The following is a 27,660-nucleotide window of genomic DNA, read 5'->3' on the forward strand; positions in this document are numbered from 1 at the left end:
TTTGTTTTATTGACATTATTGACAGCTGGTATACATTTCAAATTTAAACGTCTTGGTTTTTGTAATCTTTTATTAATAAAATGGTTTTCTCGTTGGAACATGACATAAAAGTCACAAAAAATCACCAGAATTTATTGCCAACTCAAACAGTACTTGTTGCTCACACGGTAATATTTGACAGTTTGACAGTTTTCATATAGGGGCCAGATATAATGCTAGCTTTATGTCAGTCTGTGTTATTTTTTGAGGTCGTTCCAAGTCCATTGGCCGATTTGCACCAGAACTGTTTCCTACACTGTATTCTCTTAATGTGTAGTACAAACTGAAAGCAGCCGAGATGTCAAAACCGTTGCAAAATATATATTTGAAATTCGGTTCTTTTGAGCAATTCCTAAGTTCGCATATTAACAGTGCATCGTTAATGGGCACTTTCTATTGACCCCTGTTGCAAAACTGGGGCGGCTGGTCCGTTCCCGGGCGACAATCTGTCACTTTCGACAGTTCTTCGAAAAATGGCTTTCGGTAAATCTACTGACTCCAAACGTATCAAAAACGCGGTCCTCGAGGACCAGCTGTGGAGGACCTACATAGCCTCCGAGGAGAAGACCAACCAGAACTGGAAGAACAAATGGAACTGGATTTTGGACGAATACGAGTAAGTGGCGCGGCGATCAGGTGGTGTTTGTGACTTGCGATTTGCAGCGAGCTGCACAAGAAGCTCGGGGAGTTGTCCAAGGACTCGGCGTTCTTGAGCGACGTCAATAAAAACCTGAGGGAGACGGACAAGAGGACGATCAAGCCGATTCCGGAGACTACCAATCACGAGTACGGGTGGATACCGAGTCTGCCGGATTTTAAGCTGGAAAAGTACGGTGCGGACGTCGACAGTCCGGCGCCGTTGCCGGAGACCTACCACATATTCAAAGGATGAAGTCGATGGTGATTTTGTCACAGATATTGGTACAGACAATATACGAGCGTTGTGCAAGCTCTTCGATCGTATCTGATTTCACGCAATTATTGTTTCTTTGCTTGAACTGTTATTACTACCTCATTTGCTAAGGTAAATACTGACGTACGCACTCCTTTCACTGGAGGCGACAAAAGCAATTACAGAGTACCCACGCAATACTCACTGGTGATGACCAAAACCGTTTTGTTTTTTCTGTCTCGCCCCGAAACGCTCGCACATTACAAAAATACACCGTCTACATAAATTAGGTTAATTATTGCAATGATTATGAGTTCATTGCAATATCATTGTTATGTCTTATTTTCTTTTCGCTGATTTTGGGTTTCAACACGTTTGTGAAAGACGTCATGATCGTTTTATCCTGACACTAATAACCGAATCACTGTTGCAATAGCGTGAGCAAGTTCAACAGCATTTCAAGGCTGATTTTACTATCAGGGAAATACCAGCACAAATTGCATTAATAAAAACCGGTCGCTCTTTTGGTTTTATTTCAATTGTCGGATTCTGACTCTTATCACCGACTTTCTCAACGTAAACAAGAACGTTTCTGGCACTTATTTTTATTATTTGTTGATCCGACGTTTGGCTTGTTCAAACCAAAAAAATTCCACCCCAGCTGACATTTCGAAATCATGACGGTCGGTCAACTTACCACACTAATAAATAAATTTATTTCTGAATATGTAGTGCAATGTAGAATTTGTTATCCTTCATATCATAAATTAACTTAACGAATTTCACAATAAAACCCAGAAGTTAAGCTTGGTTGGCATCGAGGACTTTGAAGAAGTATTTGGTTTTTGTAATTTCTGCATTTAAGGACATTTTTTCTTGATTGTTGCTAAGTACGCAATTTTGAAGGTGGCTAATTATTCTATTCATACAATTTTCCTCAATCGTTATAACAATTTGTACGACAGTTTAAGGAAAGATTACAGCAAATTAGTAGTTCGGAATCTTGGTCGCGTTACGTCTAATTACGCAATATTTACCGTGCGTGTTGTGATTACGTAACGCTATAATTTCTTAAACTTTTCTCCTAAAGGAAATAATTTGAAAAAGAAGTCAGCGGCTGGTACTTGTATAAAGCAAGTAGGGGTTCAGTACTTGTTCAATTTTGTGATTCATCATGCAAACATTAAATTTTTATTCTTTATTAATTATCACAACTAAAATTAATTAATTTGGGGTCTGGGCGTGTATTGTTGGTTGCATATCCACATGAAATATTTTAGATTTCGTTTTCGTAACAACTGTTCTGATAACAACTTAATTTGTCGAGTTCGTACATTGCGACCTCTTCATTCCCATTTTGATATCCATCTGTGTCCACGCAATAGCACACGCCCCTTCTGCACTGATACTTCCTGTAATTGCCATTGGGGCAACACACTAGATCTTCTGTCGAATCTTTCGGTAAAAAACGTTTACTTCTTGCACAGTCTGGAAAAGTGTTAAAGCTAAAACTACACAAAAATCAAAATCGTTCAAATACTGACTGCAATTCATGGAGCCGGTGTTTTCACTGAGGTGCATACCGTACTCCTCTATTTGGAGTCCGTCTGGATCTGCACAAAAAACCTCCTCCCTGGCAAAAAACAATGATTACGAGATGTCGTTGTGTTTTAAATTTGACTCACTTTTCCACGTTCAACTGAATCGGTGCGTATTTACCATCAATCGTACAATTTGGAAATTTTGATCCGAAAACTGCGTCAAAACCGTTTGCTTTGTATTTGTTATCTTCGTCCAGGATCTCTAAATAGCTTTCCGCGCAAGCATAGTAAAATTTGCCCGTTTCATGCACTCCTTCAATGACTGTATTTTGACAAGATTACAAACTGTTGGAATTATTTTGGAGGATCTTACAGCAATCCAGAGTTTTGTTCGAAATGTCCTCCATATTTATCGAAGCGGTTGTCGGATATGTTGGGATGCCATCCAGAGGGTCCGTGCACATGCATTTATCGTCAATACATTGGATTACGTCGTAATCACCATTCTCTGTGCACCGGAAGTACTCATTTGGGTGTAGAGTTCTCCCGATAAACTTTTCAGCTTGTTTCTGTTTTCTAGAGCATTCTGAAATAAATTTTGTTAATTTACAACTCTTAATTACGATCTTGAATAATTAAACAAATTATACAAAGGGGAGATATCTGTACCGCATTTCATAGTCAGCTCTGCTATGCTGGTATAGGGGATTTCTCCAAAGATTCGTTCTCCCTCATTGTCCACACAAAAACACCTAAAATTGTGCAAATCATAATGTATGTGTTACAAATGCAATTGAAATTTTACGTTTGCCCTGGTAGACATTTGTAAGGTTTGTAAAAACCGTCGTCGTCGCAGTTTGGACGTACCTGCATGGTACCAAGAGTTCCATCAACTTTTCTGTTGTCGTATTCAGCTCGTGCGCGGGTGCATTTAGTGTTAGTCACTGTAATTTGATTTTCGAAAAACAAAACATTTTGTGTTGGTGACAAGAAATACTTGGTATGCAGACTCCGTCCAGTCCGTCAATGCTGCAGGTAAGACCAGGGCCACAGATTGAATCCGGAATGAGACCGCCGTCTTCTCCCACTGCACAGTACTCATTCTCTCCTGAAATAATTATGTCAACGAGAACAATTTTTGTTTATTTGGAGACACAAACCTAGATTTATTAGGCAAAACTGACAGCAGTTGCAAAGATAAGGACCGGGTAGGATTACACCACTGTGCGTTGAATTCTGGATCTGGCAGTTGTCCGGGAGGGCTGGACAAGGATTGTCTGCTATGTAGTCCTAAAAAGTAATTAGAAATTAGGGGGAACTGAAAGTGCCGCAAATACTTACGGAGCAAGATCGTGCAGAACACAAAACACCGTCTTCGTCTTGGGCTTTTGCGTTCTTGGACAATAAAATCAACAACAGTATGAACACTTTCATTTTAGCTGAACAATGTTTGTGACAGGAATCTCGCAATAAGTCGAGAATTTGATTGAAATCATTTAGATAAGATAATTCGGTTTCCTCTAAGATCGGAAAGATAAAAGAATGACGTCGATTTTTAAGAATTTGGTGTCGGTTTTGATCGAGGAGAAATTTGATTTGTCTTTTGACAGGAAATTTTGAGTTTTGTTTTGTGGGGGGTTTAAATGATTGGAATCCGGTCCTGCGGTATTTTTGACGTAACGACATTTTTCGTCCGTTTGCAATGAGGTGTCGGACTTTTGGGAATTTATTTAATGAGATCTGTCACCTGTGCCGGTAAAACAGGTCACCTTTCTTTTGGAGTTTCTGCCGAAGTGCTCTCAGAGTGTGTTAATATAAAATTTATCAAAAAACTGGCAAAAGCGAGGACTTTGTAAGTGAAACCAGAAAAAGCTGTTGCAATGGCAGATTTGGACGATTTTTTCGCAAAGAAAGATCGCAAGAAGTCTAAAAGCACGAAGAAATTCTCCACGACCGATGAAGTAGCAAAAAAACTAGAAGACAACGCAAAAAAATCCGAGAAACTGAAGAAGGAACGTGTTCCTGAGGGCGACGAGACTTCCGCTCCCGTTCATGTAAGAATTCGTCGTATAAGCGAAACTTGTGGAAAATGTTTGGTTAGAAGTGGTTTGTAGCCATATTGTACCTTAATTTCAGGACCAGGATGAGTGGAAGGACTTTGAAGAAGAAAAGAAGGACTACAGCGGACTAAAAATCGGCAATTTAACCATAGCATCGCCAACGGATGGGAGCACAGGTGCTACGGAAACCAATACCGAGCAACAGCAAGGATTCGACGACTCCGGACAAGACAACGAGAAGAAAATGGGGCCGTGGAAGCGGGTCGACTCTGAAGTGCAAGAGGAACCGGTCAAAGTTGTGGAGAAGAAGGTCGAGCCACCAGCACCCAAGCCCGGTCCTGGTGGAGCTTATGTGCCACCCAGCATGAGGAATCAGTCATCACAGCCGCAAATCCAACCCAGTCGGCTACGATCAAAGGCCGCACCGGACATACACAATGAAGAATTTTTCCCCACACTGTCCAAGACAAGTGACCATAGGAAGTAAGCACAAAAAATTAATCCCAGGTTGTTCACATTCCGAATAACTTGAACAAATCGAGCAGATTTTTGGTAAGAAATGGGTAAAAGTCTTTCTCCATTGCAGAAATCGAAGTGAAGGGACTTTTGAAGTAGTGCAACACAACAGGGCGGGATCCCATCGACAAGTGGAGCAGGCGAAAGCGAGTTCGGGGCAGGGCCCCAAACTGTCTCTCGAAAATCGCTACAATACTCTAAGCGATAGCTAGTGACTTTTATTGTTTAGAGACATGTTTCTAATAAGTGATGGCCGTATCGACTGTGGAACACAAGAGTAGTACCGTCTCATTTCAGGCAATTCTCATAAGTCTGTCAAACTACCTTAAATTTTAAGTTAAGTCTCTTCCTGTTTTAAATTAAACTGTCATTAAAAAGAAACCGACATAGGGAATTTTATTGAAACTATTACTAGGGCTCTGAATTTTTTGGTTTAAAGTTTTGATTTTTTTTACAAATTAAATTTATAAACATTTTTCAATATGTTTTTATTACACCCGTTGCTCCCTGTTAAAGATCTTCAATCGTCGCCTCCTCACTACAAATTCAACTTTTAACGGCGTTTAAGACTTTCATTTTGTAGTTAGAAGTGGTCTCGCGCAAGTACCTTGTAACATACTTTAACCCGTGGGGCCCTTCGCTGCTGTAAGATTCGTAACTGGTTTGCTTTAATAAATTCTCTTTAAAATCTTTTATGAAATATATCCAAGTGGTAATCTTCCGGTTGTCATCTAAAGACAGTACTTCACGCTCTTCTCTGACGTAAAAGTTTGGGTGGTCTTCTAAAGCGTCCAAGTTGCGGAAAACTGCATCGTCCACCTCGTACAGTTCTCCCCTCACGTTAGTACCGTTTCCTGGTAAGCAAAATAAGCATCACCGAAAGGCATTTATTAGGTACTTAAAGTAATTAATTAAGTGACAGGTGCGAGAGGGCGCTAGTAGGACTGGACCCGAGTTCAAAAAACTCACCCAGAAATTGGATTTCTGAAATGAATTTACAAAAATTCACTGAGAACTTGTAATACCTGGACTGTAAAGCAAAAATGGAATATTATATTCTGTTCCTATGATCAACGGGTACTTGTCTACGGTTTTTGCCTCGCAAATCAGCCGATAGTGTCCGATGGAGTCTTTTGAAAACCAGTTGTGATTAGGTTCGCCCCTTTTAAGCGTTCCATACACGAAAACCTTGTGCAAATTCATGCCTCCCAAAAACCCAACTACGGTCCTGATCGCTTTCTTCTTCCGGCGCCCCGGATTTTTTATGGTTAATCAGCTGATTGACAGAGGGTGTGGTGTTGTCAAACTAAACACACCCACAATTAAAATTTCAGGTAAGTTTCATTTAAATGAATTAATTATTACCAACGACTACACTTACCCTTTCACCTCGCCGAGAGATTACGAAATTTCGCATAGCAATGATAATAACAAATGAAATCGACGCGGTAAATTTAAATTATATTTTGCATTGATGACGGTTCTAGTCGAGTACTGGACGATTTCTTTGTTCTAGCTGATTCGATGTCACTTTTACGTTCATCTCAAATGCCTGTCGGAACAATACAATAATGGGGTACTTGATTGTGACTGCTCGTAGTCTACTATGGATGCTGGCCAGTTTGGTGGCCACTTTGTTAATGCTGGGGGCCCTGATGAGCCCCGTGTGGCTGGTGGCCAACCCGCAGTCAGTGCGATACGACAACGAAACAATACTGTACACGCCTAGCGTGGGGGTGTACACCAAATGTAGCAAACCGATTAAATTTGAAAAGGCTTCCTGCACAGCCATCGCTGTGAGAGGCCTGGCGACCGAGTCTTATGTATATCCGTCAGTGTGGAAAGCTGCGACGGTCTTCCTCATCACAGGTAATGCGTACAAGCGCAAGAGGCGGCACATGAATACAACATCATCCATTGCAGGTATTATGATCATGTCTGCAACTGTTTTTATGAGTCTGATCAGTTGTTGCGTCCAGAGCCTCTTCAAAAAGAGCATATTCACGATGTCCGGTGTTGCACAAGCTTTTGCAGGTTTTTGTTCGTCGAGGTGAAAAAGCGAGAGTGAAAGTTTTGTTACAGGTATCTGTTTTATTTTGGGTGTGATGTTGCATCCCATGGGTTGGGGGGCGACAAGGGTGCAGAAGTTGTGCGGCAGGGACGCTTCCCCGTTTTATCCCGCAGACTGCAGTCTCGGGTTGGGGCTGGTGCTGGCCGCGATTGGTACCATCCTTGCGTTCGTTTCAGCTTGTCTTTCAGTGCCTGCCGAAAAGTCCACCAGCAGTGATACAGTACAAGACCAAATATACGAAGGCCAAACTCTTATATGTCTCGCTTAAGAGTAAGAGAATGCGAGTTTGGTGTGGTGGCGATAACTCATACAATTTTTTTTACAGAATAATACTCGTCATTACATACCAAAATGGTACTGATCAAGTGCCTTTATGTCTCATGGGAACAATCTGAATATTTTTTTGGCAATTTTTAAAGTGATATTTAATTTTTATTGTTATGGTGCTCTCTAAGTACTGCAACACTCTACTGTACTTATTTTAAGTAGCTTAGGATTTTTGTAAACCGTTTTATACCAAAAATTTTATATCTTGTAACTTGTATTTAAGTATGTAACTACTAAGAAGACCCTTTCAGCACACACCATTTTTTTATCAAATCTACCGTTTTTCAAGGTACTTTTGTTAAAAGTTAAAATTCGCCTTTTTTTTGCCTTGAAAAACGGGGTAGATTTTATAAAAGAATGGTGTGTGCTGCAAGGGCCTTCTTAGTAGTTGCGTATATGATACAATTATTTTATACAATTATACTTTTGCACCTTTTACATAAATAAATATATACATATTATGTAATAAAACAAAGTACATTTGCACCTAGAAGTTTTATTTTATAATTTAAAATTAACTAAATAATAATTTAAACATTTCAAATAAACTACTCTTCTCTGCCGTTCTTTCTAACTTTAACATTTTTATTAGGTAAGTACGCTCCGTGTCGTGTTTGCTTTAAATGCTGGAACAATTTATTTTTTGATGAGAATTTTGCCAAACATGTCACGCAGCAGTGGTCCGTATCTATTTCTTCAATATTTGTACATTGCTTTTCCTTTTTATTTTGCTTCTTTCTACCGTTCTTCATTATTTTCTCAACGGTCACTTCATTCTCTTCATTTTTATTTTCCGTCGTCACCTTACTTTTGTTCTGCTTCTTGGCGTTCTTTTTCTTTTGTTTTTTTGTTAACTCAAAGTCAAAATTATCATCAGAGTCCTCAACTTTAGTCATATCAACTTCGCAACTTATCTCTTCTTCGTTATTAATTGTCATTATATTTTTCGCTTTTTTGTTTTTCTTTTTTTGTTTCTTCAACTGCTCCACAGAATCTTCCGATTCTTCACTAGTTCCACTGAGATCATCAGTCTGAGAAATATCGTCTACATCTTCTTCTGCTGCTGCCTCCACTTCATCATCAGTAATCTCTTCCTCCTCTTCTTCCAACATAATTTCTTTTAATCTCTCTACATTCTCTTTGTGTTTTTTACTAGATTCGTGATTTTCTAAGGCTTTTGGAGTCTTGAAAATTTTGTTGCACGCTACGCAGTAGAGATCGCTGATGTCCTCATCGTCATCGTCATCTTCCGAATTCGAAAACTCTTCGCCAAATTCTTCGGCTAACTTCTTCTCGATTTCTTCCAGTTCTGACTTGACGTTATCAAATTTGGTCCATTCAGCTTGCGCCCCCGACTCATTCAACTCTCTCTTCCTTTCAAGTCTTCTCTGCTTGCTCAATTTTTCCTGTTTTTGCCGGTTCTCCAAAATCCTCGCTTCAAGCAGCTTCGTGTGTTCTTGAACACGCTTGTCTCTCTTCCTCACAAATGCCACAAGATTTCTGACCTCCTCATTCCTTTCTTTCTTGGCCTTCTGTCTGACCTTTTTATTTTCTTTTTCGATTAATTTTAATACGCGCCTGTCCCGAGTTTCTTTAATATCGTAGGGATCGCGCCACACGTAACTTTTTTTAGTGCAATAACTTGACCAGTAAGAGTAGAATGGCCCAACAACTTCATCATAGTCACTCTTGGAGTCACCAAATCTTGGTATCTCACAAAATTCTTCTTTATCGTCAATAAATTCCAAGTCTTCTTTGATAATCTGATCGAAAACGTTGCGATACACGGTGTAGAAACCTTTCTCGTCATCCCCGTAGCCTTTGAAGCAGGTGGTCGTGAAATACTGGAAAACATCAAGGCTGCTGTCTTGAAATTCGGAATCTGAGCCTCGTAAAATTTGTTCACGGTGTTTGTCATACCAGGCCCTCTCCTGGGGGTCACTTAGCACTTCGTAGGCTTGTTGCACGAGTTGAAACTGTTCCTTGGCAAACTCAGTGTTGGTGAGGTTTTTATCTGGATGCCATTTCAGAGCATATTTTCTGTAAGCTGATTTTATTTCGGCAGCGTCGGCGTCTCTCGAGACATCAAGAATTTCGTAGTGACACTTCATTTTGATTTACGGATGGATTTTGAAACGAAAACGATGACACCAAAAACTTAACCTCACCTTGTCACCAACGTGCAAACCCACAAAAGCAAACTGACAAACTGACAGAATGAAACAGAGGTGGGGATGGGAGGCAGAAACATTTTCATATGGAGAACCCTACTGTGGCGCCTCTCGTGGCTGATCAAAAAAAGACACGAAGAAACTACGAATACGAAAATTATTAGCTGAAAATTGGTATAAGTAGCTTGAAGGGGAAAGATTAATTGCTGGGTCCCCAAATAAGACGAGTTCTAGTGATTAACAAACATAGAAATGGAACAAAGATGATGAATAGAAATGAAATAAAATCTGTAAGACCGCGCCAGCTGCGGGTGATATATAAATTAACAAAGACGCACGACATGTTACGTTTCTATTTTTTGTTCTTGTCTTGTACTCGACTACTCGTGCTGGCAGGGGGGGAAGACCTGTCAGGAAAGGTCGTTGGTCGTGTCAATAAATGAGGGCGCTGTATGCGAATCTGTGACAAATGTCAAACAGCTGATTGCTAGTGTGAAAATGGCGATTCACAGGTCAATTTATTGCAAAAATTTGATACTGTGTTAAAACTCCGTCCCCCTTAGGCCAGTAACTGATAACAGGTATTGTTCCTTTGAAAATAGCGATCTTTCGAAAACGGTGGCGTAAATTGTCAAAAAAGTTTGGTTAGTAATTATTGGAAATGTCACTTGCGACGATACATATTGTCTCGGTGTTTTTACATCCGTGCGAGCCGCACCGTTGGCTTGCCTCAAAATTTATTCCCCCTGGAAACGGTTTAATTATCCGCGGACACTTTCAGAGTGCCAAATATGTACTGGGTCACATGACACACTTAAACCACAAACATTTAATTGACTCTAATTTATCCTAATTGAACCACATTTATCTTCAAGTAAAACATAAATAAATCCAATTAGTTTATTTGTTTTAGTTTATCAACATGCCAGGCAATAGCTTGGTGGTGCCAGTAGTGTTGTGGGGCAAATATGCCCCCACACACTGCATTTCCTGCATCTATTTATCAAAAGACCAGAAGACCTTGGCCACAGGTTGTTACGATGGCCAGATTTGCCTTTGGTAAGTCCATCCCAGAGTGTCCTCCCCAAACTGATGCAAAACTTCAGGCAGGTCAATCCAGACACTCTGCAGATGACACCTAGATGCTTACTCGTAGGACACACAGCCCCCATTTTATGTATATCAAAAGCATCTATACTTCAAGACAACAACTACATTGTCTCAAGTTCAGAAGCTGGGGAGATGTGCACTTGGGATCTGGTCGATGGGAGGTGCAGAGAACATGTCAAATTACCTCAAGTGCACACAAATATGCAGGTAAGAAATGTTAACAAACATGTGACATGTCTGACTCTTGATAAGATTGTTTACTTTTCTCATCAAAACAGCTCACCAGCTACATAACAGAAATTAAAAAGTGATTTTTTTTCATTTATGTTGGCCTTGACAAATATATTTCTATTATTTAATTGCACACAGTCATTTCAGAGAATGCTAAACACTTTAAAACAACACAAAAAACTAATTACATGTCTGGAAAAAAACATTACTATTGTTACTTGTTTAGGCGTACCACATGTGTAATTGTGAGGATGTCAGGTTGTTCTGCAATGGCTATTACCCGGAAATAATCGTGATGGATCCATTCAGTTTGGAAATTTTGTTTATGTTGTCCTCCAAACAAAATCCAGATTGGATAAGTGCCCTTCACGTAAGTGCCTCCAGCTGTACTTTTTTCAAACGAATAAATACTGCTCCCGCCCAAAAAAAATTCCAATAGATCCAAACTAATTCTCTAATGAGCGTTTTGTTTTGTTTGAATTTTTTTTAATTGTCATTGAACGTGAAACCGTGCAGGTCCTGCGCCCTTGCAATCGCAAAGACGACGTGGTCCTGGCCTTGACTACAACGGGCATGGTGAAAGTGTGGACCCTCCTGGGTCACGAGACCAAACATTCAGAGCCAATTTACGAGAACGAGAGCAAACAAATCAAGCCGTTGAACGCTGTTTGCATCCAGTGTTGTCCAAACAATCAACGAACGGTTCTGGTGGTCGTTAGCAAGTATTGGCAAGTGTACGACGCAGGTATTGATAATTTTTGGTTTTGACGGCGGGGACCGACTGATCCGGATCGTTCCAGGCGACTTCAGCATCTTGTGTTCGTACCTGGCGCCGCGAGGGGAGCGGTGGATGTCCGGAGACTTTTTGGCGGCGGATCGCATAATCATGTGGTCAGATGCCGGCAAAGGTTATCTTTATAAACTGCCCGCGAAGTAAGACTTTTTTCCACTGATTGCCACTCTATTAACACGACACAAGTCCCAACATGCAGGACTCTTGATTTTACATTAACCATAGTTCTGTAATTGGTGCGTTGGTAAACTGTCGAACAGACTGTAAATTGTTGATTTTCTGCAAATTTTCATTTGATTTTGTTCTGATTATTGATGCACCCACCATTAGCCAGATACCGATATTAATGATACATTTTTTTTTTCACCATGGAACACAGCAAACTACGTGGCAAGAACGTTACCAATAGGTTAGACAATCATTCATTTATGTGTTTTTTTGCTTTTGCAGCAACATCCCTTAAACTAAGCCATCTGCAACATAATGCAGTTGTCTTGAGGCATGTCGGGTTGTGACCTCTAACAACCACTCCAATCAATGCAAACACGTCGCTTGGGGAGCTTTCTTTATTCCTTTACGTAACTGAACCAAAACATTGTTTCTTTTCACTTACGTAAGGAAATAGTGCACACATATTTTGCGCTTGTTTGTTTGTGTTAAAACCTTTTGCATGTTTTATTTACTTTTTATTAACCATGTGGATTGACTAACAAACTCGTTTCATCTCGCCTTTTACAACCTGTACAGAACGTAACGAGTCTGCCAGAACCATCGAAATTCTTTGAAAACACTCTCTAAAATTTTGGTGGTTTCTTGTGCGTCTCTCCGAGTCCCGATCCGTTCTAATCGCGACAAATCTTTTTGTAGCAGTATTCCCGATAACAAAAACTTCCACACGCCGAGCATAGAGAGCGACAGTCCTTTTCTCTACTGTCTCTTGAGCCAACCCGACAACAAGGTAACCCTCGACGCGTCCAGCACGCGCGGTACTCACTCGATCATTTCAGCTTCTCTCGTGCCCCCCCGCGATGCGTTTCGTCACGACGCGCCGACAAAACAAAGAGCACCGGTACTTGTTGAGGGGCGATTCGGAAGGCTACGTTTTGGTCTGGAACATTCCCGAAATCTCGCCCGCTCAACTCCACGAAATCCAGAACCAGAAGCCCCCGCAACCGGTGCAGATGACGGCGACCTTGACGACGAGCCTGACCGAAGCCTGGGCCAGCATGGTGCCCGGTCCTGTGGGGATTCTGGATCAAATGGAAGGTCGCGAGGGGCGATGTTAGTTGCGCCCGTCACCACCAGAGGGCGTACTGATTTTTCTTGTTGCAGCGATCAAACTGACGGCGAGCATTTATTTGCCTTTGCAGTGTCGGTTGGTCGTGGGGAGAGAGGACGGCACCATCATCATCGTGTCGGCGACGCAGACTGTCATGTTGCAGTTGCTGCACGGACACCACCAGGACTTTTCAAGTCAGTCGAAAAACTAGGTTTTGGTCGAGTAATCCACCGGATTATTGCAGATTGGCCTCCGCATCAGGTCCTGTCGGGGCACGGGGGACGTGTCAATTGTTTGTTGTACCCCCACAGGGAGCACTCGCGCTACGACAAGAACCATCTGGTCTCAGGAGGGGTGGATTTTGCTGTGTGCTTGTGGGATCTGTACGCGGGGACTTTGTTGCATCGGTTTTGCGTCCACGCGGGGGAAATCACTCAGCTTCTTGTTCCCCCAAACAACTGCAGCGTAAGTTGTTCCACAATTAAAAATGTTTCGTTCGCATTTTGTCATTTCAGACGAGAATCCAGAAGTGTGTTTGTTCAGTCGCTTCCGATCATTCGGTAACGCTGTTGAGCCTGACGGAAAGGAAGTGCGTTTGTTTGGCCTCGAGACACTTGTTTCCGGTAACGACAATAAAATGGAGACCCATGGACGACTTCATGATCATCGGGTGTTCAGATGGTACCGTGTACGTGTGGCAGATGGAGACCGGACATTTGGATCGAGTCCTGCAAGGTTTTCTAGTTGCAAATAAACTTCAACCAATCGGTTAACTTTCGAACGTTTAGGAATCGCCGCTGAAGAGGTCTTGTACGCGTGCGAAGAACACGAAGTGAACAACACGTCCTCGGAGGTGGGATTGGCGAACCCAGCCGTTCACTTCTTCAGGTACAGACAGGCGCAGCGAGGTCACGTTGTTCTACTCGGTTGTTTGCAGAGGTTTGAGACACAGGAACCTGTCAGCCATCCGCCACGCCACTCAGAGAGGCCTCCACCAGTTGCAACAGCTGGGCGCCCACACGAATAACGACGATCCTCACATGCAGAGGACGCACAATTCGCCTCTAGTCATCCAAGGAGTCAAGACGAATCCGAAAGATGCGGAAAGTCACATTTTGTTTTTCGACATCGAAGCGTTGATCATCGAGCTGTTGAATGAGGAGTACGCGATGATGTCGCCGGGGAGTTTGGAAGCGGCGGGTTTGATCGCGCAGTCGGAGTATCTGAAAGTTGCGGCGCTCACGCAGAGCGCCAGTCCCGACGCCCACAAGAAGCTAGTAGGTGAGCAGGAAGAGCGCGATGTGGAAATTGTTGCCCTTAACACCTGAGACTGACATTACGACGCTTATTAACTCGACTGATTCATTGTGACGTTAGTTAGGCACGAAAAGAAACGTTTGCGACCGGCAAATTTACATCTAGAAATGGCGCATTACGTTTTTGTTTTTCTAATTGGGAAGAAAAAAAAAGTTGTCGACGTGCAAATATTAAAAAGGAGATGATAAGAGGCGGCTGTGGAAAATAAAATTTCTAAAAAGGTGCGTCGTACTCAGTAAGCTGTCACCTGTCAATTGTGACATTTGAAAAAAATGATTTTCACTCGAAAACTCAAATATTTACGACAAAATCCTATTTTGCAAATTGGAACGAAGAAAATGGTGACTGGGTTTACCTTACACAAGTGTAATCGTTAGAGTTTCGGTAAAAATTTGTATTTGACTTTTCTAACCTCTTCATCATCGTTGTTCGTGTGATTACGAAACATCTTTTCAGAAGTTTTGTTTTCAATAGGAGCCCTTTATCTCTTTGTTCTTGATTTTATTGGATAAGTAACAGTTTTTATGTTTCCTTATTTTCAGTTCTTTTTCATTCAATCATTTTTCCGCATGAAGTAAAGTTGAAGATTTAACAAACATTTTTTTACAGAATAAACCTGGCGGTATTAGTGGATATTATTTAATACATTTTTTGTTTTTGTTTCATCATTGTTTGAAAATTTAAATGTGAACAAGTTTATTATTAACTACGCATATATGCAAAAACAGAAGGTTACACATACAACTGTTGTTTCTTCTGTATTATTTGCACAAGTAGTGACATCTACAAAAAAGGAAAATGTTTTAATGGTTGAACTCGTCACATTCATTGCTTTGTTTGATTTTTGTAACATATTTTGTTCACGGGAAATCGTTTCTGGATGTAATTTTGGCTTTTACATCAGAGTAAATTATTACCAAGTAAAACGTCAGAGCCTTGATCTGCTCCATCATTCTTATTTCGGCTAACGGAACTCCACGTCATTCTTGACAAAGCTGCAAAAAATCGCTTGTTTCAAGGGCAACGATTTGAATTTATAATAATGACTAGGACGGATAAATAACTCATTTTTTGTTATCTGTTTGCATTAAGACTTCTTTGGAAAAGTGAAAGATAAGGCGGAAAACATGGAGCGGATTATTAAGGAAAAAGACAAACATGGTAACGATTTTTCCCTAGCTTAGTGTGTTATGTTTCTGTTCTTTTTTCAGTTGCTTAGCGGTCACTACTTTTTCTCGTTTTAAAACAATTTTATCAATGTTTCTCGTTTAGGAATTCTCGCGAAGATGAAGGAGGGCGCCGAGACTGTACAAACTAAGATTCAGGCGAAAGCTGAAAGTGTTCTCAAACAAGGCGGAGACATGAGTAAAGGTAAGAAGCGAAGAAGATTATTTATGTGAGACTGGGAGGATAATACGCTTTCGAACTCTCAAAAGAAGTTGGGGGATATCGGCAACGTTTTTTATTAAAGAAACAAGTTTTATCAGAAAGGTAAACAAAATTCTGAAGTGAAAATGGTTAATGTTAAATTATGGAAAAATAAACTTTTCCGTTATTATTAAGATTTACGATCGTGCCACATCGTTAATCGATAAGCAAAATTGGTACGAAATAAAAAAACTGGACAGAGAACGTGACTTTACAAGGATTTTTGAATTAATTACATGTTTTACTTTGAATTTTAATTAATCTTGTTTTTAGACTTGTTTATTGGGAAGTTTGTGCTCAATGTGACAATTAACGTAACTGTTAAAATTTAATTCGATTGATTGTTAATTTTGTAAATATTAATTATTTCTGTGTTTCTTTTAATTACCTATGTATTAATGAAGCAGATAATTTGTGATTTATGCGTTGAACAAAAGTACCGGAAGAAGGACTTGTTTTGTTCTTAATTTTTTGCCTGCGGTTACGGTTGAAAGGTTTCGTAATGCAGAAAACCTCAGGATGGTCAGAGAAATAAGAAATAAGAGAAATTTGTTAAGATAAAAAGAGACACGCCATATCAATTTGATTTGTTGCTTTTATTAAACCTAATACGTACAAATATTGACACAGTGTTAACTCCCAGAGTTAAAGTTGACTATTGTTGGTCATTTTGAATGTTGAAAATCTGGAAACTATCCTCGACCAATGAAAAAAACCGATTTTCAACACTCAAATCCTCTCGTCGCGGGTAAACGTTCGCCTTAATAGACATGGTAAGAGACGGCGTGTCCGGGGGTGTTGACTACGGTGCTCAAGGTGGCGGCTCTGAAGACCGGAGCGGAGTAAGCGTAGGAGCTGTGGACGAGTGGGGCGTGGTAGCCGGCGAGGATACCTCTGCGGGCACGGGACTTAACAAGAGCGTGTTGGTTCAAATGAGCAATGCGAGCGGCGACGACTTCGGGGGTGTCGGCGGGGGCCACAGGGACGGCGGCGGGGCCGACTGGGAGAGCGTTAGAAGCGACGCGGTAGCCCAAACCGTCAGCTACGTAATTGGCGGCGATGACTTGACCGTTGGGGGCGACGTAACTGTAAGAGCCGACTTTGTTACCGGCGGCGTCTTGGACGGCGTTGTGGACCTGGAGGGGCTCAGAGTGTCCGTAAGAGGCCTGGCCGAGCTCGTCTTGGGCGTGGTATTGGGTCTTCTGCACGACGGGGGCGGCTACTATGGGAGCGGCGACGGCATGAGCCACAGGGGCGGCTACGGCGTGGGTGGCGACGGCGTGAGTCACAGGGGCGGCTACGGCGTGGGTGGTGACGGTGCGGGCCACAGGGGCGGCCACGGCGTGGGTGGCGACGGTGTGGGCCACAGGGGCGGCCACGGCGTGGGTGGCAACGGTGTGGGCCACAGGGGTGGCCACGCTATGGGCGACAGTGTGGGCTACAGGGGCGGCCACGGCGTGGTGGGCGACGGTGTGAGCTACAGGGGCGGCCACGGCGTGAGCCACGGGAGCGGCGATGGAGGAGTAGGCTACGGGGGCAGCCACAGTGTTGTAGGAGTAGGATACGGGGGCGGCGACGGCGTTGTGGGCCACGGAGTAGGCAGAGTAGGATACGGGAGCGGCGACGTGTCCGGATACCAGGTTGGTGCTGTAGGCCACGGGGGCGACGCCGCTAGCGTAGGCGACGGCCAGGACGCAAGAGAGGGCAACCTGGAAATTTCGATTCGTGAAAAATACATTTGTGGGGTTTGCTTTGGTACCTACCAAGAATTTCATGTTGATTGTGTTTCGGTCGATTTGTACAAGTCAACTGGCTAATTTCTGGCCAAATTCTTCATTTATACCACTCGATGGTACCCTTGCCCAGATCGGTATACGCCCAGTACTCGTTTGCCTTAAACCATATGACATTAACACTTATTACCATTTGTCATAGGTGTTGTTTTCCTCACCGTTAAGAAGCAAGAAGTGATATACGAGTCAGTGATTATGAAATGGATCGAATTTTTATCTAAAAATACCCAGTAATTAAATCTGAAAAAAAGTGATCATTTTTTATACATAGCATTGAAATTTATATTGGCGTTCTTGCTATTTGACTTGAATTCCAACGAAATTTATTCTTTATGACATATTTTTACCAATTTAGATTTTTGAAAATTTTAAAAGGTGAAGTTTTTGTAGCTTAATTGTTTCCATTTTAAAGGTATGTTAATTTGATAGAAAAAAAAGGAAAAATGTGGACGTCACATCCGCCAGACTCTCTTTTGATTGAACATTTTTTATAAAATTGATAAATATTTGAATTAAAATTTTCGTACAGTTGGCTTGGCTGACAGAAGGAAGCTGTCAGAATAAAATTGACACGTAGGTTAGAGTTATAGTCAAAATTCAATGACATTTGAAAAAAATTATTTGATAGGAATTGTCAAGTAGACAATTCATTGACAAATGGACATCATTTTACATTAGGAATATTTTCGTTTCCCGTTTTTTTTTAACCAACTGTATTATTCTTGTAGCATTAATTTAATCAATACAAAGTTTTAATTTGCTTAAAATGGATGATTCATCGATTATACGGATTAGGGTTTTTAATATCTATATAGTAATCCATTTTTATCACCTTTTTTATTTTGGCAATCTAAATTTAGATAAAGCTTAATTTCCCTTTCATAAAGTTTTTAATATGATCTTGATCAAATAAAAATGCAATCCAAGTTACCTATGAAAAACAAAAGTTAATGTCTTCGCTAAATTCGTATTTGAAATGTCATTACTGTCATTTCGTATTTTATTAAGCACTAGACGCCAACAATTGTGTTTTATAATTTTCATATAAATTTCAGATAGTTTTTACTTTAAATAATAAAAAAATGTGATTGAATCATACTTTTTGATGGACACTTGACATTTCTCTAAAAACAGGTATTTACATAAAAACTGTATGAATTAGACCATCACGAGTAATTTTAATGGATTTTTTTTATCATACGATAGTAGGACTGGCATTATTAAAGACAAATAAAACTATGAGTAAGTACTGGATTGGAATTATCTCAGGATTAATAGTGTTTGGGAATTATCTCACGCAATTTTTATTTGTTAGAAAAATGTGGTATATTTCCAGCCCTTGAACTTCAGAAACCCGGCCCAGGAGAAAATTAATTCAACAGAACAGTCATTGTCCTGTCCAGTTCTTAATGCAGATCAATTTGGCTTATCAATTGACGCCTTACTACTCCGATTAATTTAAATTAATTCCAATAAACTGGAAACTTTTGGGGCAGCTCCACCAGATCGTTGTATTTTTTTAACAGCTGTTTTGACATTGACCTTTAAGAGCCCACGTCGCTCTTGTATCGCAAGAGAATTGGAACTTCTAAATTCGACGACCTTGCCTCAGGCACAGGCGGAGTGTCTACGGTACTCGGTCTCGTAGTACTGGTTCAATTGTGACGACCATCGCTGGCTCCAGAAGGCGGATGTAATCCGACTTTTAATGAGACATTGTGTAAATGCACGTCTTAAAAATAATTATTTATTAATAAGGACTGTGGGGTTATTGGCTGACTCAGGAACACCCGGACCACACCTAGTGTTGAACTTGTTATTTGGGCAAGGTCGCCACCGTACTTAAATGTTAACGGACGTGTTATGTTAAAGATTTTTTAACGGAAACGACTGTTCACTCTACAAAAGTTGTATTGTCTCCAGATGGAACGGATGGAAGCTTGCGCTCCAACAGCAAGCCCATGCTGGGACCCTTGGATGCCAGCCACGCCATGGAGATAGCCCAGCTGCTCCTGTCGCTGCTGCACTCGTGGGGTCTGGACAACGATCTCGACAGGGTGTGTCATGTCAAGCTGGGGCTGCTCAGGCCGATGGTGCCCATTTCTTTCGGTTTGCTGTCGAAGGCCAATCAGATGTCTCTGTTTCTGCCGACTTGGAACAGCGCCATATTAGTCGACGACGAAAGCATCACCGACGACCTCTCATCGTACGACGAAAAGCTCGCCAGCATGTACCCCGAATTGGCGAAGAGGGATCACCTGACCAGAATATTCACGTCTCACACTCACTGGGAGTTGAGCACGACCCTGACGAGCAACCATCTCTTGGCAATCATCGCCCTGAGTCACACTCTCATGTCGATGAGCAACGCCACCTTCGTTCCCGAACAAGAGAGGAACAGGAAGTTGCACCGACAGCAGACTCGAGTCAGTTGGACCAAAACGGACGAAGAACACGAAGAGATGTACACCCAGCAACAAGCACAAATCAAGCAAGGGTGGTCGTTGTTGGCCACCTTGCACTGTGTCCTTCTACCGGACAAGGTGGTCGAAGCGGGGGCGAAGAATTTCAAAAGACCGCAAGTCGAGATGATGGCCAAAAGGTGGCAGCATCACTGCGTGGAGGTCAGAGAGGCCGCGCAGACTCTACTCTTGGCCGAGCTGTCCAGGTACTGCGGTCGCATTTTGCCGTTCGATTCTGCATTGATGTTTTCCAGGATGGGGCCTAAAGGTCGCAAGGCCCTGGTCGACGCTTGGGCTCAGTATCTTCCCTTGTACACCCAGACCGAGACCATCAACCAGCAAGCGGTGTCGCCGCCAGGGATGAACCACGTCAACTCGGGACAGGTTCAGCAGTCGCCCGAAACTGCGGTATTAAAGAAAACGTGGACGCTTGTGCGGTGCTAATTCGTTGTTGCAGGAGGAGGAATTCGAAGAGGAGGAAGAGGAGCAAGTGCGCAAACCTTCGAGTCTTTCCGAATTGAAGCGTAAGCAGTCGACTGCCGTGATTCTGTTGGGTGTTATAGGGGCCGAGTTCGGGCAAGATATTACCGGCGTGGATAATAACAAGAGGAGAGCGAGCGAAGACAGGAGGAAAAGTTCGGTCGTCGAGGGTTTCGGTCAAGGCAATAATAATCTAGCAAGACTGACTGCGATGGCGTTGTCGCATTTGTTACTGGCGGCACCGACGCCGAAACTACCTCCGCACATTCCCCTCAGGAGGGCAGCTATTGATTTAATCGGTAGAGGTTTCACGGTGTGGGCTCCCTTTTTAGATATTAGCAAAGTTTTATTAGGTACGAGAGATCCCTCTCATCACTAAGAGCGCATTGTAACGATTTTTATTGACAGGTCTTTTGGAATTGTGCTCGGACGCCGACAGGTTAGTGCCGAGCATGACGTACGGTTTACCTCTAACACCGCAAGCGGATTCTTGTCGGACGGCCAGGCACGCCCTCACTCTCATCGCTACGGCGAGGTAACAACGTACACTCGTAAGTGCTCACCGAAATGCATCGTTTCAATTTGTAGACCTGCAGCTTTTATAACAACAATGGCCAAAGAAGTGGCGCGTTACAACGCGATGCAACAAAATGCCCAAACTTTGAACATAAATATGCACAACAACGTCTTACACAAGGCCAAACCGGAAATATTACGCGGCGTCGAATTGCTAATCGACAAGATGCAAAGCGAAATGAGCGATCTTTTAGTTGAAGTAAGTGTTGTGAACGTGTTTGAGGCGCTCGTTTGATGTGGTCGTTTCCAGTTGATGGATATAATCTTGCATTGTTTGGACCCTAGTCAGTTGAAAAATAAGGGGCTGCAGGACGTTTTCCCTGCGGTGTGTCGGTTCAATCAAGTCTCGCACTGTCCTGCGACGCGAAGGATTGCCGGTAAGAGCTCGAGCGGTGTTTTTGTTTTGGTTAAGTTGGTACTTTTTGACAGTGGGTTCGAACGCGGGTACTTTGACGTTGTACGAGCTGAGACAGGGCAAGTGTACGACGATCCACGCCCACGGGTCAGCCGTGACGGCGGCCGCCTTCAGTCCCGACGGCAAATTCTTGGTCAGTTACGCTTGCGGCGAGAACAAATTGTGTTTCTGGCAGACCAGCACAGGTGAGAGTCGCGGCGCGACAGAAATGAACGTCGGTTAATGGTCGATCGTTGCAGGAATGTTCGGCTTGGGTCAGTCGCAGACCAGGTGTATAAAATCGTACAGCACCGCCCCCATAGCGGACGTGGCTCGCTTGAATCCCATGAGGCTGGCAAGACTGATTTGGATAAACAACAGAACGGTGACTCTGATGTTGGCCGACGGTTCCGAGACACGTTTCAATGTATAACAGGCATGTAAAAAAACCGTGGCCTTTCGACTTGTTGTTGTTCTTTCACGTCTCTTCTTATCCTCTCGTATGTTAGGATGTAAGCCATTATTATTCAATTGCACGGTAAATCCGATTCCTTACATATTTGTATAAAAACTTAAATTGATCGGTTTCTTTGTGTCACAAGACAATAATTTCGAGATATGATCGTGTAATTTTTCACTTGTTTGGTTTGGTTCGTCGCCAGTTCGTGCAGCCATTGAGCCGGCGATTCGTGTATTATAATAATAGCCTTAAATATTCAAATGAGTGTGCCTCAGCATACAATCTAGTACACAGAGTAAGTATTAAATTGATGTGTTATTCTACACCGGTTAGTATTTCAAGAAATTTTCAAATTGATGGGGGTTTTAATAAGACATTACAAGAATCATCGACGTTACCTAATAATTGTTGAATTGAATATTGATTACTGAAGAGTTAGTACAATTATTGAACTGCTAAAGTATAACATAGCCTGTTGTATTTATTATGAACATAAAGAGGAGCTATATCGGGAGTATAAACAGTCCTATAGTTTTTGTAACATTTAATTTATTAGCATATTTCGCACTTTATATAATAAAAGAATAGTGATATATTATATAGAGGTAATTTTATTGTTTAACGATGTACCATGTTTATAAAAACTGTATATAAATGTTATTTATTTTTAATTTCAGTCATTTAAGTTTTAGCGAGAGGATACTCTGCAAGGTATCGGTCAAAACGGTTCGGGTGAAAACCCCGAATGGTTTGATGGATTTTCGACTTTAGATATTGTTAATAATTGTGTTGTTCGGTTTGAGCTTTTTTCAATGAAGATTTTTGTAAAATTCGGTGCTCAGCAATTTGGGAATTCGTCAACGACTAGATGTCTCGAGGCCTACTGTAAGGTTCTGATTAAGATAGATTTAATTTTATTGATAACACAATTCCAAAAATGAAATGTGATCTCAACTTTCATTCAACATTTTTTCTGTTAACTCACTGTGTCTTTAAATGTAATTTATGTCGTTGAACAGTTTATTTTTTAAGTATTGAACTATTCGATGTGCGTGTATTGTGACAAGTACGTTCCCTATCCCGTTCGGCGCCGAGATTTTATGCATTTATTCACAAATTCGACAGATTCACCACAGGATGCTAGTCAGTATACAAACGCGAGACGGAAATAAATGTAGAATCTTTCGGTGCTTGTGTTATGTATATATTATAACATACATTATTAGCAATATTCTAAGTGTTCTGTGTACATGTGTGTACATGGTAAATTTAGTCAAATATATTATCTAATGATACTCACACGCATTTCTAATTGAACACTTTAACAGGAGGGAACTATTTTTTTTAGATTGGTGCGGTGAGGTCGCAGGAAAAAAATACAGTTCACTTCCTGTGTGTACTCACTCCTACACTCACGTGTTTATTTCTCCTCCAAAATTGTACATTTGTTGCATATAATGAGGTGTATAATTTCACAGCATCCCTAGACTAAATTTAAAATCACAATTTACATATTTACAAAAAGTTTACAAACAACAAAGAAGTAACGAACATGACCAGCAGAACTGTTGCGCTTTTGTACCCGGTCCCGCTGGTCCTCTCGGCGTTTCCGTGAATAATCGCATTTTCCCTGTCGGCCTGGAGTTCCTCGATCGAAGTCTCGATGGCCGCGTTGATCGCCCGCATCAGCGGGAAGTTCTCAAAACTCCCGTTATCCCCGACGTCAGCGCAGTCCCCGTAGAAGTCGTCGGTGTCGACGGACCAGACCATGATTCCGGCCAGGTCCTTCTCCATCGCGAACCTCACCTTCTCCTTGATGGACCTGGCGTCATCGTACGTTATCATTTTGTTCCCTGAGACAGCGTAGGGCGTGCTCGACTCGGCGTCCCAGAATTTGTGCCACAGCTGCGAGTTGTTCTTCACTTCCATGCAGATCTCGTTGTAGCCCATGAAACCGTTCTCCCTGGTGAAGGGGCCCTGGAAGCCTATGTTTTTGGCCACCGCGCCCAGCTTCGGCTTGCGTCCCGAATCCGGGTCGTACGCCTCGTTGAGCAGAAAAGTGCGGCCGTACAGCGGCACCCCCATCACCAGCTTCTTGGGAGACGCCCCCAATTTGAGCATGTAGTTGATCGAGAACTCGACGTTGAGCACGTCGGAGCTACGCAGGGGGGCGTTGGCGCCGGTTTTTTGGTCCCAGGCGCCGTGGTAGTCGTAGCACATCATGTGGATGAAGTCGAGGTAGGCCGACAGGCCCTTGACGTCGTAGGCGACGTCGATGGTGTCCTTACCGGCACCGAAAGCCGCCGTCAGGAGCAAGTTGTACTTGTCGAACGCCGCCCGCAACTCCTGCAACCTCAAATGCGTGAAAAAGAAAAGTTCGCGGGGAGTCGTCTCACTTTGACTAGCAAGAGGAAGTTGAGTTTGTCTTCGGGGGCGCCGTCTCTTTTTCCCGGAAACTCCCAGTCCAAGTCGAGACCGTCGAAGTTGTATTTTCTGAAACGAACGAAGTCGAGGATTTGTCGGTATGTTTTGAAAAATTCTACCTGATGAAGTCGACAGCGCTCGCCACGAATCGACGCCTCCTGGCGGGGTCTTTCGCGAGAGCAGAGTAGTTGGCAGAGCCCTCGTTCCAGCCTCCGATTGCCAGACTCACTTTCAGGTGAGGGTACCTCTGCTTCAGCCTGGTCAGTTTCTGGTAACCATCTTTTCCGTAATCTTCTTTCAAGTCTTGGTAGGGATCTGCAAGAAACAAGACCAGTTGTTGCACTGGACGTGCGTTGTCAACAGATATTCTACCCAAAGATCTGATGCCGTCCGCTTTCACATCTAGTCCCGCGAAGGAGTAGATGATGTGGGTGCAGAGCGTCGGGTCTAGATGCTCGATGGTAAACGAGCCTCTGCCCAGTCTGTAAACGGACCATGTGCCCAAATAGCAAATCACCACTTTCCCATGGGTGGGACCTGAAGCATTAAACTGCAATCAATACACCATTTATGGTACAATTCAAATCAGCTTTGTTTACTTCCTAGAGGTAACGCTTCGCTACATTCTTTTTGTCCGGCCTTTCGCCGATACAGTTTCATCACTTTACTGTTCATCAAACCGCAAAGAAAGGGTAACTTCCCTCTTTTTAGGAAGCCGCTCAAGTGTTAACAAAACAAGTCCGAATTCAATTGAATTTCAATGAACAATGTAATTTACACTTGAGATGAGTCACGGTGTCATTTGTATAATTGGTTTGATTACTTTTTTGTGAGTGTCGTTAACCACAACAAATTCCATGTAATTTTCTTTAAGGCAGAAAAGCGTGAAGATTTTGCCAAGGGATCAAATCATATCGCAGTTTCTAATTTTAATCTGATAATCAAATCACGCATCACCGATTCAATTATTGAAATGATCTCCAACCGAATGCTTCACTTTCCGAAATAAACAAGTACTCGAGAAATTATTTTTTGTGATACGGATGATAAGATACTGGTTTAGGGTTCCAATGAAAGTGATAAAATCACCGATGAGTAATTTAGCGGCCGCAAATTGAATCATTTAAATTCAACAGCCATGGGATATATTGAAATTGGATGATTAATTAACACAATGCACGCAAACGGTTGCGTGAATTGCCAAGCTAATTAATTTATGCCACTTTGAAAGTTTCGCAAGAATACGGTTTTCGGCCGTGAATGACTCAAAGATACCAAACATACTTAAGTTTATCTATAGTAAACTTCCATTTGCAAACGCGCAAGTTTCACAAACCGGTTCAACATTTTTCCAATAATTTAAAATTCATCAGTGCAGATTGCTCAATAATGAATTCACGTGAACTTTATGAAATGTCAAGTCTATCAGTAAACTAACTAAAAGTGCAATTGAGGTGAATTAAATCTAGTAAGAATGCACTTGCTCACCTGTAACCGCTTTACTACCACTCATCGTGACGACTAATAGTCCAAAAACCACGCAAACATTTTTTAGAAATCCCATCCTGCAGTTCTCACAACTTTGAAACAAATGAGAGATGAACTGCACATTTCTTCAACAATAAATTTACAGCTAGACCGTTATAAGCGGCTTTCTTCTTCGCGCTCACTTTGTCCAGGGTCTGAAGAAGGAGATAGGTATAAGGTTACGGATGGGGGTTATTCGGTTGACTATGACTTTACCTTTCACTCGGCAGCCGCACCTCACCAAAAGTAGTCTCTCTCTTTTTCTTCAGGATTGGACAAAGAGTTGGTGTGGGTTGGTCCACATTGGAATAAAACCAGTTCAGGCGGTTTTTATTACATATATATTACATTTTGTTTTTGGTGACATACTGCGAAGATTTAAATAAAGTCTTAATCAGAATCAGAATCCGAATTTTCTTCTTTTTTAACCTTATCTTCCCTGTTCAGACGCGCTATAAGTTTTCTCGCCGGGTTAAAAACGCCGCTCGTTTGGGTGTTGCAGACGAAACATCTCGTGGTCTTTTTGTATTTTTCCAGCGCGCATTTCTCGCAGAAGTAGTGTTTGCACCTGCAACAAGCAAAAGATTTTCAATCTCGGCCAATTTCAAATTTTGCGGCTCCCATTAATTGGCGCCAAATTCAAAACAATCAGACTGGGTACACGCGGACGTGACCTACTTCGTGACGATTGGATCTGTAAAGCTGTCTCTGCAAATCACACATTTGAACGGCAAATCCTCGTCGTCCGAGTCAATTTCATATTTTTTATCGTCGTCGTCTTCTTCCCCATATTTGCCTTCCGCCCACTCCCGCTCCAACTGCCAACCATGCTTGTAGTCGCTCCTGTCGTGCAAAAATTTGCAGCTGTCCCCAAAACCGCAGAAACCTGTTTCTTTGTAATCTTTACAGATGTCAGGTTGGTAGTCCCATCTCACTGTGGCGCGCAAATTTGCAGGCGCTCTTATAGGTCCTTTTCTCACTAAACCTGAACTGGCGTTTCCTGCTGCTGTGTCTTTCGGCTTGTAAAATTGCGTATAGTTGTTGATGCCGCGGTAAAGTTTGTCATCTTCTTTGCCCTCAAGGTTTTTATTGATTTCCAACCTTTTTTCGAAAATTGCTTGGGCATCTCTGTCACGTTCAGTTTCAATTTCCTAAAGACAGTTTCTTAATTTTGCAAGTATTCAGAATGTTATTAGTACTCACTAGAATTGCCGTGGCCCCTTGATCGGCTGGTCCTGCTGCCATGGCAGATCTTTTGGATTTGTAACTGACCATAATTTCATCATCACTGCTGGAACCATTCTCCTTCTCGGCGTCGCGTTTTTTTTGTATCTTACTTGTAACGTGAACGTTAGGATTCGCTTTAATTTTGCGCTGATTTGGACGTTTCACCGCCGATTCTGCCTCGTCGTTGGAGTTCTCTGCAAAAAACCGTAATGTACATAACCTTTAAACTGACAGATTACAAATGAGCAAGACTTAAAGCTTATTAACTGAATATTTACCTTCTTCGGAACTAGATTTCTGTCGTTTCCTTGCCCCTTTGTTTCTAATATTGCGTTTTTTAAATATGAACGTACAATTTTCATCTTCTCCCGTTTTTACGTCACGCGGATCCTCCATTTTCTGTGTTTACACTTTTGCCGACAACCTGACAAGCTAAAAGTTACTAAAATTGTATTTTCAAACAAAGTTTCACTGTGTTACCTGAAAACATAAGCAGCATTTGCTTGTAAAATTATGGTTTTTACGATTTAAATTTTCACGCA

General features: G+C 42.1%; 10 protein-coding genes across 12 annotated transcripts; 4 read left to right on the forward strand and 6 right to left on the reverse strand.

Moving 5' to 3' along the window:
* The first annotated feature begins 241 nt into the window (after positions 1-241).
* Positions 242-994, forward strand: LOC138122903 (ciliary microtubule inner protein 1-like). The gene is made up of 2 exons (XM_069037296.1): positions 242-655; positions 703-994. The coding sequence occupies exons 1-2, from the start codon at positions 513-515 to the stop codon at positions 929-931; spliced, it is 372 nt and encodes a 123-aa protein (XP_068893397.1). The 5' UTR covers positions 242-512; the 3' UTR covers positions 932-994.
* A 1,114-nt stretch (positions 995-2,108) lies between these two features.
* On the reverse strand, positions 2,109-4,078 carry LOC138122898 (thyroglobulin-like). The gene is made up of 9 exons (XM_069037289.1): positions 3,814-4,078; positions 3,633-3,762; positions 3,470-3,580; positions 3,278-3,416; positions 3,142-3,224; positions 2,846-3,058; positions 2,617-2,794; positions 2,476-2,564; positions 2,109-2,419 (listed from the first exon to the last, which is right to left on the reverse strand). The coding sequence occupies exons 1-9, from the start codon at positions 3,904-3,906 to the stop codon at positions 2,208-2,210; spliced, it is 1,248 nt and encodes a 415-aa protein (XP_068893390.1). The 5' UTR covers positions 3,907-4,078; the 3' UTR covers positions 2,109-2,207.
* Positions 4,079-4,213: 135 nt separating this feature from the next.
* On the forward strand, positions 4,214-5,524 carry LOC138122900 (protein CDV3 homolog). The gene is made up of 3 exons (XM_069037290.1): positions 4,214-4,526; positions 4,609-5,015; positions 5,119-5,524. Exons 1-3 carry the CDS (start codon positions 4,353-4,355, stop codon positions 5,258-5,260), a joined length of 723 nt encoding a protein of 240 aa, XP_068893391.1. The 5' UTR covers positions 4,214-4,352; the 3' UTR covers positions 5,261-5,524.
* LOC138122902 (putative gamma-glutamylcyclotransferase CG2811) lies at positions 5,419-6,251 on the reverse strand. 3 transcript variants are annotated; one of them, XM_069037294.1, is made up of 3 exons: positions 6,074-6,251; positions 5,656-5,902; positions 5,419-5,586 (listed from the first exon to the last, which is right to left on the reverse strand). In XM_069037294.1, exons 1-3 carry the CDS (start codon positions 6,249-6,251, stop codon positions 5,559-5,561), a joined length of 453 nt encoding a protein of 150 aa, XP_068893395.1. In that variant the 3' UTR covers positions 5,419-5,558. The 3 variants fall into 3 exon arrangements, with proteins under 3 accessions (XP_068893395.1, XP_068893396.1, XP_068893393.1); XM_069037295.1 differs by having other exon boundaries at positions 5,419-5,598; XM_069037292.1 differs by having other exon boundaries at positions 5,419-5,902.
* Positions 6,252-6,619: 368 nt separating this feature from the next.
* Positions 6,620-7,398, forward strand: LOC138122901 (LHFPL tetraspan subfamily member 2a protein). Its single transcript, XM_069037291.1, has 3 exons — positions 6,620-6,917; positions 6,972-7,082; positions 7,131-7,398. The coding sequence occupies exons 1-3, from the start codon at positions 6,620-6,622 to the stop codon at positions 7,385-7,387; spliced, it is 666 nt and encodes a 221-aa protein (XP_068893392.1). The 3' UTR covers positions 7,388-7,398.
* A 528-nt stretch (positions 7,399-7,926) lies between these two features.
* On the reverse strand, positions 7,927-9,657 carry LOC138122897 (dnaJ homolog subfamily C member 21). The gene has a single exon (XM_069037288.1). It carries the CDS (start codon positions 9,555-9,557, stop codon positions 7,995-7,997), a length of 1,563 nt encoding a protein of 520 aa, XP_068893389.1. The 5' UTR covers positions 9,558-9,657; the 3' UTR covers positions 7,927-7,994.
* Positions 9,658-10,042: 385 nt separating this feature from the next.
* Rbcn-3B (WD repeat-containing protein Rbcn-3B) lies at positions 10,043-23,239 on the forward strand. The gene is given in 24 exon segments (XM_069038384.1): positions 10,043-10,198; positions 10,531-10,676; positions 10,724-10,934; positions 11,185-11,328; positions 11,475-11,703; positions 11,759-11,891; positions 12,619-12,709; positions 12,759-13,032; positions 13,084-13,224; positions 13,275-13,495; positions 13,546-13,765; positions 13,819-13,918; positions 13,968-14,311; positions 15,440-15,508; positions 15,620-15,718; positions 19,492-20,236; positions 20,285-20,372; positions 20,375-20,459; positions 20,462-20,863; positions 20,919-21,045; positions 21,099-21,285; positions 21,337-21,463; positions 21,516-21,686; positions 21,741-23,239. Coding segments are annotated over 23 exon segments (4,518 nt in total). The 5' UTR covers positions 10,043-10,198; positions 10,531-10,539; the 3' UTR covers positions 21,914-23,239.
* Positions 16,353-17,687, reverse strand: LOC138123619 (transcriptional regulatory protein AlgP-like). The gene is made up of 2 exons (XM_069038391.1): positions 17,539-17,687; positions 16,353-17,484 (listed from the first exon to the last, which is right to left on the reverse strand). Exons 1-2 carry the CDS (start codon positions 17,548-17,550, stop codon positions 16,537-16,539), a joined length of 960 nt encoding a protein of 319 aa, XP_068894492.1. The 5' UTR covers positions 17,551-17,687; the 3' UTR covers positions 16,353-16,536.
* Positions 23,240-23,327: 88 nt separating the features above from the next.
* On the reverse strand, positions 23,328-26,067 carry Cht2 (Chitinase 2). The gene is made up of 5 exons (XM_069038388.1): positions 25,853-26,067; positions 24,737-24,901; positions 24,484-24,679; positions 24,337-24,433; positions 23,328-24,286 (listed from the first exon to the last, which is right to left on the reverse strand). The coding sequence occupies exons 1-5, from the start codon at positions 25,926-25,928 to the stop codon at positions 23,456-23,458; spliced, it is 1,365 nt and encodes a 454-aa protein (XP_068894489.1). The 5' UTR covers positions 25,929-26,067; the 3' UTR covers positions 23,328-23,455.
* Positions 26,068-26,213: 146 nt separating this feature from the next.
* mdlc (RING finger protein mdlc) lies at positions 26,214-27,542 on the reverse strand. Its single transcript, XM_069038390.1, has 4 exons — positions 27,397-27,542; positions 27,095-27,312; positions 26,570-27,042; positions 26,214-26,459 (listed from the first exon to the last, which is right to left on the reverse strand). The coding sequence occupies exons 1-4, from the start codon at positions 27,512-27,514 to the stop codon at positions 26,282-26,284; spliced, it is 987 nt and encodes a 328-aa protein (XP_068894491.1). The 5' UTR covers positions 27,515-27,542; the 3' UTR covers positions 26,214-26,281.
* Positions 27,543-27,660: the final 118 nt, after the last annotated feature.

The sequence above is a fragment of the Tenebrio molitor genome, chromosome 2 (assembly GCF_963966145.1).
Source record: "Tenebrio molitor chromosome 2, icTenMoli1.1, whole genome shotgun sequence".
Classification (NCBI taxonomy): Eukaryota; Metazoa; Arthropoda; class Insecta; order Coleoptera; family Tenebrionidae; genus Tenebrio; species Tenebrio molitor.

Coding starts and splice junctions, on each gene's coding strand:
- LOC138122903 (XM_069037296.1), top strand. CDS start 513: ATGGCTTTCGGTAAATCTACTGACTCCAAACGTATCAAAAACGCGGTC. Junction 656..702: donor TGGATTTTGGACGAATACGA/GTAAGTGGCGCG, acceptor TGCGATTTGCAG/CGAGCTGCACAAGAAGCTCG.
- LOC138122898 (XM_069037289.1), bottom strand. CDS start 3,906: ATGAAAGTGTTCATACTGTTGTTGATTTTATTGTCCAAGAACGCAAAA. Junction 3,225..3,277: donor AAATGTCTACCAGGGCAAAC/GTAAAATTTCAA, acceptor GCACAATTTTAG/GTGTTTTTGTGTGGACAATG. Junction 3,059..3,141: donor AGAGCTGACTATGAAATGCG/GTACAGATATCT, acceptor AATTTATTTCAG/AATGCTCTAGAAAACAGAAA.
- LOC138122900 (XM_069037290.1), top strand. CDS start 4,353: ATGGCAGATTTGGACGATTTTTTCGCAAAGAAAGATCGCAAGAAGTCT. Junction 4,527..4,608: donor AGACTTCCGCTCCCGTTCAT/GTAAGAATTCGT, acceptor CCTTAATTTCAG/GACCAGGATGAGTGGAAGGA. Junction 5,016..5,118: donor AAGACAAGTGACCATAGGAA/GTAAGCACAAAA, acceptor TCTCCATTGCAG/AAATCGAAGTGAAGGGACTT.
- LOC138122902 (XM_069037292.1), bottom strand. CDS start 6,251: ATGAATTTGCACAAGGTTTTCGTGTATGGAACGCTTAAAAGGGGCGAA. Junction 5,903..6,073: donor ATTTTTGCTTTACAGTCCAG/GTATTACAAGTT, acceptor TTTGCTTACCAG/GAAACGGTACTAACGTGAGG.
- LOC138122901 (XM_069037291.1), top strand. CDS start 6,620: ATGGGGTACTTGATTGTGACTGCTCGTAGTCTACTATGGATGCTGGCC. Junction 6,918..6,971: donor GACGGTCTTCCTCATCACAG/GTAATGCGTACA, acceptor CATCCATTGCAG/GTATTATGATCATGTCTGCA. Junction 7,083..7,130: donor TGTTGCACAAGCTTTTGCAG/GTTTTTGTTCGT, acceptor GTTTTGTTACAG/GTATCTGTTTTATTTTGGGT.
- LOC138122897 (XM_069037288.1), bottom strand. CDS start 9,557: ATGAAGTGTCACTACGAAATTCTTGATGTCTCGAGAGACGCCGACGCT.
- Cht2 (XM_069038388.1), bottom strand. CDS start 25,928: ATGGGATTTCTAAAAAATGTTTGCGTGGTTTTTGGACTATTAGTCGTC. Junction 24,902..25,852: donor TGGTAGTAAAGCGGTTACAG/GTGAGCAAGTGC, acceptor TTAATGCTTCAG/GTCCCACCCATGGGAAAGTG. Junction 24,287..24,336: donor ACTTCCTCTTGCTAGTCAAA/GTGAGACGACTC, acceptor TTGAGGTTGCAG/GAGTTGCGGGCGGCGTTCGA.
- mdlc (XM_069038390.1), bottom strand. CDS start 27,514: ATGGAGGATCCGCGTGACGTAAAAACGGGAGAAGATGAAAATTGTACG. Junction 27,313..27,396: donor GAAATCTAGTTCCGAAGAAG/GTAAATATTCAG, acceptor GGTTTTTTGCAG/AGAACTCCAACGACGAGGCA. Junction 27,043..27,094: donor AAGGGGCCACGGCAATTCTA/GTGAGTACTAAT, acceptor AACTGTCTTTAG/GAAATTGAAACTGAACGTGA.